The sequence below is a fragment of the Marmota marmota genome, unplaced genomic scaffold (assembly GCF_001458135.2).
Source record: "Marmota marmota marmota unplaced genomic scaffold, marMar, whole genome shotgun sequence".
Taxonomy (NCBI): domain Eukaryota; kingdom Metazoa; phylum Chordata; class Mammalia; order Rodentia; family Sciuridae; genus Marmota; species Marmota marmota.
Window position 1 is genome coordinate 11872465 of NW_026000221.1, and position 7763 is coordinate 11880227.

Consider the following 7763-nt stretch of genomic DNA (forward strand, 5'->3'; position numbering starts at 1 on the left):
TCCCCCTTCTATTTTATATAACAATGCAGGCGAAAGTAGAGGTCCTATCCCACTGTGCAGAAGTGGCTGCAATGTATGGTTCAGTCCTAAGGAGGGCCCTTCCCTAGACCTGGTCCCATATCAGCCGACGCCTTTTTTCGTAGGGCGGGGCGTGGACGTCAAACCCGCATGCAATAGGACATGCTTTCCTTGAGGTCCGTTGAGGGATCACTCAAGTGCAGTGCCTTGCCTCGCATCCTGCATCGTGACGACGGCGAGAAGTAGGATAACACAGGTAGCCTGGTAATAATGACAAAATTTAAGTTGGCAACACAATCCCTAAGCCCCAGAGGAAGGTAAAGAGTCTGTAGCCGAGAAGAAAGACCAGTCCTGAAACCCATCTGCGTGCAATGGTAACAAGACCTGCAGAGTGCAAGGGCTATTCAGCACTGGGAGAGAATAAGGAAGAGGACATGCCAAGCCCAGTGCAATGTGAAACTCACTTGGGGTGCAATGGCCATGCCCAGAAATCACTGTTTAAGATGTGCAAGCCAGATTTGTGGAGAAATGCCATTTTCTAAGGCCGCAAGAGCCTGTACAATCATGGCCTTTTCTTGTGCATGGCGAGTTTTAAGGCGACAGAGAAGCCACAAACAAAGTACAACACCGAAGCAACACATTGCCCCAAAAATGCCCACTCCCACCCATTCCTTAAAGAAGGAAAAGGCAGAGGATAGCCAACTGGTGAATTGACCCAAAGTCACTGGTTCGACACGGGTACTATTCAAAACAGCAATCTGAGTTAGTTGAGACTGGATCAAGTTTTCTGCTTCCATGGACCAGGTTCCGGATAGATACTCTCCGATGATGCGGGAGGCATTTCTGGAATCATTAAATCTGACAGAGGTTATACATAAATGTGCACGTTGATCAATACAACCCAAATGTACTAGATCAGACAATTCCTCAACTTGAGCTTGAAGCAGATCTATCCTTTGATTAGCAGCCAGAATCCCAGATAAAATGTGTTGATTAATTCTACTTTGAGATTCAAGTATGGTGGATGTTTGTTGAATAACCTGATTAATAGTGGCAGCAGTTTGTACCTGGCTGGCCATGGCTACTCCAGCTGTAACTGCTGCAGCAGCAGATACCGCCACAGCTGTCACTATAGCTGCCGTAATTCCAAAATCTCTACGGGCTCTAATCAGTTCAACAATAGGAAAAGCCTCTGGATCTGCAGTAACCGGAATTGGGACAAAGGTCGGAACTTTCATAACCACTGCCGTAGTCCAGGAGCCATTCCAACACTCAGACAAATAGCAGGTAATATTAGAACAATTAAGCATCCCCTGTGATGTATCATTAGCCAAAATAAACAGGAACGGAGATTGGAGACAGACTGCTGCGGAGGGTAATGTAGCATTAGATAATTGTGAATTATTTGCAGAAATTTTAAGCCTCCTACCTCGCTCCGAGTCTTGGGTACTGCCAGAAACATTAAACAGCCAACTTTGGACTCCTCGTAATTGAGCCAAAGCGGAAATATCAGCTGTGGCTCCCTTTTCATTGGAAATCAACCATTGAAACCAAGACCAACCTGCTCCTATAGAGGAATTATTGTTGGAAGAATTATACAAGTATCTTTTAAGAGAGGGGGAAAGGGAGAAACCTTTAGCGACCTGATGTTTCTCCCAAGAATGATCTTGGCAAGGCGTGAATGTTGGGGGGAAGCCACACTCAGGAGTGCAATAAGGAGAAGCCTTAAAATGAGTGGCATTAGAGGTCTGATTAGAAGGAGACAACGGAATTAACACCTGGGAAGTAATGGCCAGAGTGGTAATATTAAGCTCAGAAGTATTTGTCAAGTTTCCTGAGCCCTGGTTTTTCCCTGAGCTAATTTGTAGGAGCACTGCACCCAAAACTCCCTGCGAGATCCGACTGTACTGCAATGGGTCCTCCCAGTTAGTCAAGTTCTTAAGTTTTAAATGGATGCAATCACCCTTGGAAAAACTGAAGCAAAAAACTCCTGTGAGATTGATGCTGGAGAGATTGAAGGACCGATCTTGGTCCCCTCTAGGGGAAACACAAGGAGCAGACATCTCACATGAAGTAGAAAAAAGAGTGGGGAGAACACTAGAATTGCTATGAACCGGCATCGGCATTGGCCACGTTCGAGCTACCGCCCACCACTGCATTGATGTCCCCTGTACCATCGATATCAGCATTAGAACCAGGACACTCAGTAGAAGGATGGTCCTCATCATGAGATTGTTGTAGCGCCTCCTGTTGTTGGTTGATTGATGTCGGGACTCTTCTTGTCAGGCGTTCTGGAACCCACACCGGCTCCGTCCGGTCCTGTGGGAAAACACAGACGGAACCTCGTGCCCATGCCAGCACGGGATCAGGCCCATACCATTGTCCAGAAAGTACATCTTTCCACTTAACGTGCCCAAAGTTCGGGGCAGAGGGCGAACAGTGCCTAGTCGCAGCAGAGCGCCCTTGGATGTCCAAATTCAAGAAATTAATAGTAAATAGAGCCAGGGAGAGGCGCTCTTTCGGGGTGTGGCCTAAGCCAATTCCCCCTTTTTGTTTTATTAACATCTCTTTTAGAGTCTTATGAGCACGCTCTACAATACCCTGACCTTGTGGATTGTAAGGTAAACCATGGACAAGCTGGATACCCATCTGGCTGCAAAAGGAAGAAAATTGTCGTCCAGTATACGCTGGACCATTGTCCGTTTTAATGGTCTGTGGTAAGCCCCATGCTGCCCAGGCTTCCAAGCAATGCGTGATAACATTTCCAGCCTTTTCACCAGACAAAGCAGAAGCATGGATAATGCCAGAACAAGTATCCACAGACACATGGACATATTTAAGCTTGCCAAAGTCAGGGATATGAGTGACATCCATTTGCCATATTGTTAAAGACCGCAAACCACGAGGATTTACGCCCACAGAAGGAGGATGATGCAAAATGACGCAATTAGGGCAATCCAAGACAATCTGGCGAGCATCAGCACGGGAGATAGTAAAGCGCTTTTGAAGTGCTCGTGCATTAACATGAAATTTACTGTGAAAGTTTCTAGCTTGGTCTAAGGAGGAAACGAGGAACATCCAAGAAGGACGAGTAGCAAGGTCAGCTTGGGCATTGCCAGCAGAAAGAGCACCCGGTAAACCTGTGTGAGCTCGAATATGCAAAGGGTAAAAACAGGCGGAGCGATTCCAAATCAGTGTTTGAAGATGGAGAAAAAGGGAAGACATTACTCCTGATGTGTGTATGGGACCCACTGCTTCCAACACCTTTAAAGCTTGAACTACATAAATAGAATCTGAGATTAAGTTAAAAGGAAACGGACATTGTTCAAATACTTTTATGACAATTTGTAACTCCACCCATTGTGGATTGCCAGGAGCAAACTGATGTTGGATAGGAGGTTGATCATTTACCACATAGGCTCCAATACCAGTTTTGGATCCATCTGTAAAGATATTTGCAGCTCCTGGGATAGGCGTAGAAGAAGTGATTTTAGGAAAAATGATAGGATGTTCCTTAACAAATGTTATAAGAGGATGTGAAGGATAGTGATTATCTATCTCTCCTGGAAAAGAGCATCGCAATATAGCCCAATTATCCAGGTTAGCACACAAAACTTGAATTTGTTGACACGTATAAGGGACAATCACAGACGTCGGAGGAAAACCAAAAAATTGTATACTTTGTTGTATCCCTAACATAGCTAAGGAAGCAACTGCATCAGGATAATACTCAAGGGATTTTCCAGGGGATATACGTGGATGTATCCACAATAAAGGACCATCTTGCCATAAAACTCCAGTGGGTTGCCGTACAGTGGCGAGCACACATAATTGAAGAGGCTTATCCTCTTGAAGCCTGCAAAGGCTAGCATGTTGTATAGCCTCCTCCACTTTCAGCAGCGCTGACCTTGCTTCCTCAGTAAGATGCCGAGGGGAAGAAAGGTCTGAATCACCTTTAAGAATTTCATACAAGGGTTTTAATTCAGCATTGGGAATATGTAAATAACCCCTAATCCAATTTATGTCACCCAATAATTTTTGGAAATCATTTAAGGTACGTAAATTATCAGTCCTGAGAGTCACCTTTTGGGGTGTAATAGTTTTACAAGAGATACTAGCACCAAGATAATCAATAGAACCTCCTGTTTGTACTTTATCAGGTGAAATAAGCAAGCCCTTTGATTGTAATAAATGTACCAAATCAGTGTAAGCTGCTTCCAACATATATTTGGTTTTGGCTGCCAGCAATATATCATCCATATAATGTATACACTTTAACAATGGATACTTTTGTCTGAGTGGAACAATGGTCGCTCCTACAAACATTTGACACATTGTAGGACTATTGGCCATGCCTTGAGGCAAAACCACCCATTCAAACCTTTGATCAGGTTCCTCATGATTACATGAAGGCAGAGTAAAAGCAAAACGTTCGGAGTCCTGAGGATGCAATGGAATGGAAAAGAAACAATCTTTAATGTCTATACATATCACTGGCCAATTTTTTGGAATTGTTGAAAGCAAAGGCAAACCTCTCTGAATGGGTCCCATGAGCTGCATTTGAGCATTAATGGCCCGTAGATCATGTAACAACCGCCATTTTCCAGACTTCTTTTTAATAATAAATATGGGTGTATTCCATGGAGAAGTGGAGGGCTTTATATGTCCCAACTTTAATTGTTCTTGTACTAAAGCATAAGCTGCAGTCAATTTTTCAGAGGGGAGCGGCCACTGAGGAACCCACACCGGCTCCCCTGTTTTCCAGGTAATGGGCACCTGATCCTCAGCGGCCCCTAAGAAAAACCCAGCCCATGTCTATCAAGTTTTTGTTGAGGTTCTAAAGGATGTCTACGCCCCTGCAAATTTTTTCCTAATCCAAAACCTGGTCTATATCCCATGTCCTGCATTATCTTTTGGGCAACTGGTGAATATTCATTACTAAGTTGAAACCCCATGTCCTTCATAAGATCACGTCCCCATAGAGAGATTGGGAGATCGAGCACATATGGTTGAAAAGTGCCAGAACGTCCTTCAGAATCTTTCCATGATAAATGCCTGCAGCTGACTTGTGGAGCTTGAGCGTATCCCAAACCTCTTAGTGATTGATCTGAGAGCTGCACCGGCCACCCCTTTGACCAGTCCTTTAAAGCAATTATGCTACGATCTGCCCCAGTATCTAGTAATCCTAAAATTGATTTGCCCTCTATAGTTAACTTTAAAGTGGGACGGTCATCCATATCTAAGGACAGGTAAACGCAATTCCCTCCGGTAGTTCCAATTTCAGCACTTGTCCTTAAAAAGGAATCAGCAGGAAAGCGGGTATGTAAACTGGGTAAAATTAGCAATTGAGCAACCCGGTCTCCTGGGGAGATGGACACAATGCCTTTTGGAGCTTCCACCATAACCTTCACTGTTCCCACCGTATCCGGATTAATAATCCCAGGGAAAACATGAAGGCCTTGTAGGACGGAGGAAGCACGCCCAATTAACAAGCCCACAGTGCCAGGTGGTAAAGGTCCTTTAAACTCAGTTTCCACCAACTGGACTCCCATTTTGGGAGTTAATACGAGTCTGGTGGTGGAGCAGAGGTCCAGTCCCGCGGCACCTGCAGTGGCTCTCCGCGATTCTTGGGATGACGCAGGGACGGCCATGACTCGTTCTCCATTGTCCCATTTTCCATTGCCCCATATATTTGTGGGCCCTGGGGTCGGGGGCCCCCCCGGCCGTTTTTTGACATGTTTCTATCTTTTAAAGGTTGACCATGTATATCTCTGACGGACTTACACTCATTGGCCCAATGCTTTCCCTTTTTACATCTGGGGCATAAGCCCGGTTGACGGCTAGCAGAGTTGGACTCAATCTTAGATGTTCCCTTCTTGTCAGGACATTCTCGTTTAAAATGTCCTCCTTGACCGCACCCAAAACACTTTCCGACAACAGGGCTGGATTTATGTGATAATTGAAGGACAGCAGCAGCAAGGCCTGCATTAGTTAACGGCCCACCTATTTCTCTACAGACTTTCATCCAGGCCTCTATGCCTTTGTTTTTATAAGGAGTAATAGCTGCTTTACATTCTTTAGTACATTGTTCAAAGACAAGTTGTTTAATCAAGGGCATTGCTCTATCAGGGTCACCAAAGATTTTTCCTGCGGCGTCCACCATCCTGGCAACAAAGTCTGAGAAAGGTTCTGTGGGGCCTTGTATAATTTTAGTCAAATTGCCAGACACTTCTCCTCTATTTGGGAGTGATTTCCATGCACGGATACAAATGTTATTAATCTGTTCATATACCTCAGGGGGGTATCCTGTTTGTTGATTAGCAAACCTGCCTTGTCCCAAAAGCATATCCTTATCCCAGGCAGGGCGTCCCGCTGCATGATTTTGGGCAGCTTGCTCTACTGCACCCTCTAGCATAAATGCTCTCCAATCCAAGTATTTCCCTGGGGAAACACAAGCGCGGACTAGACTAGCCCAATCTGAAGGAGTCATGCAAAATCTAGTAAGTCCCTCCACCTGAGTAAGGGTGAAAGCGGCATCTATGCCATAAGTGCGGACAGATTCTGCCAAGGTTTTAATTATCTTAAAGTCTAAAGGCTCATGATATCTTCCCCTGTTATTGTCCTGAAATACAGGGTATGCAAGTCCCATATCTGTATTAACTGTCCTCCAAACTTGCGCATGAAAAGATCTCCCGGAACCTTGGCTCCCCCCCACATACGGGGGTGGGGCAACCGGCACCATATCTTCTTCTAGATATTCTACCTCCTCCTCCTCAGAGTTTTGTTGACCGATATTAGCTCCCTTCCCCTTCTTACAGTAGGCCTTTTTCTTCTTTTTCATTTTTATCTTACGTAGTTGTTGTAACAATATATCAAGGTCCTCAGAACTCTCTGAGTCGCTTGTGTTCTCAGGCGTTTTTAATTCGGTCAAGTCTGGGTAGAGCCTTCTCCTATTTTTATTTTCAGGCTCTTTTGCCTTCTCACTACTCTTACTCTTAATACTCTCTGCCACTTCACTATGTGATCCTTCAGATTTTTCCTCATGTAGTTGCTCAAGAACAGCTTGACCCTCACTCACAGCTTCTTGGCATTTACTATCTGCTATACATCCTCTAACTAACTTCCAAAGTGGTATAACACCACCCTCTAAGGTGCCTTGCTCACGAGCGAAATCTAGATCTTTCCCTAATTTGTCCCAGCTAGGAATCGTAAGACTCCCTGAAAAGGCAAACCAAGGAGCTGCTATATCAGCTTCTCTCAAAAACATCTGCAAAGTGCTCTGCTTTACCTTAAGTCCTTTTGAACGTAGCAACCCATCTAGGGCCAACAAAATTGGGCTTGAAGAGGTAGCGCCCATAATGTCTCCAAAGATATAATGAAAGTGAAAGTACAAAAATCCCCGCTCTCTCCTTTTCTACGGAGGAGCGTTCCGTTCTATGAAATCCCCGCTCTCTCCTTTTCTACAGAGGAGCGTCCCGCTACTTACTTGCGGATTCCCACTTACCTGGGAACTTATTGGTGCACCACCCTGACTGCTGAAAGTTCTGGATCCTGGGTTCGAGGAATATGTTCCCCGTACGGGCCACCAACTGTCGCGACCCCTCGCCGGCAAGGGAAACACGACACAGGATTCTTCTTTCAACAGTTTATTCAGGCCTTGAGTCATGTATCATTCTTCTAGCACCCGCGCCCGCCACGCCCAAGCACAGCTTAATAAAGCCCCCCGCATCCCAATCCTAAGCCGC

At 45.2% G+C, this 7763-nt stretch overlaps 1 protein-coding gene across 1 annotated transcript; it reads right to left on the minus strand.

Moving 5' to 3' along the window:
* Window positions 1-494: 494 nt before the first annotated feature.
* LOC125612940 lies at window positions 495-6862 on the minus strand. Its single transcript, XM_048792030.1, has 2 exons — window positions 6451-6862; window positions 495-1503 (listed from the first exon to the last, which is right to left on the minus strand). The coding sequence occupies exon 2, from the start codon at window positions 1326-1328 to the stop codon at window positions 510-512; it is 819 nt and encodes a 272-aa protein (XP_048647987.1). The 5' UTR covers window positions 1329-1503; window positions 6451-6862; the 3' UTR covers window positions 495-509.
* Window positions 6863-7763: the final 901 nt, after the last annotated feature.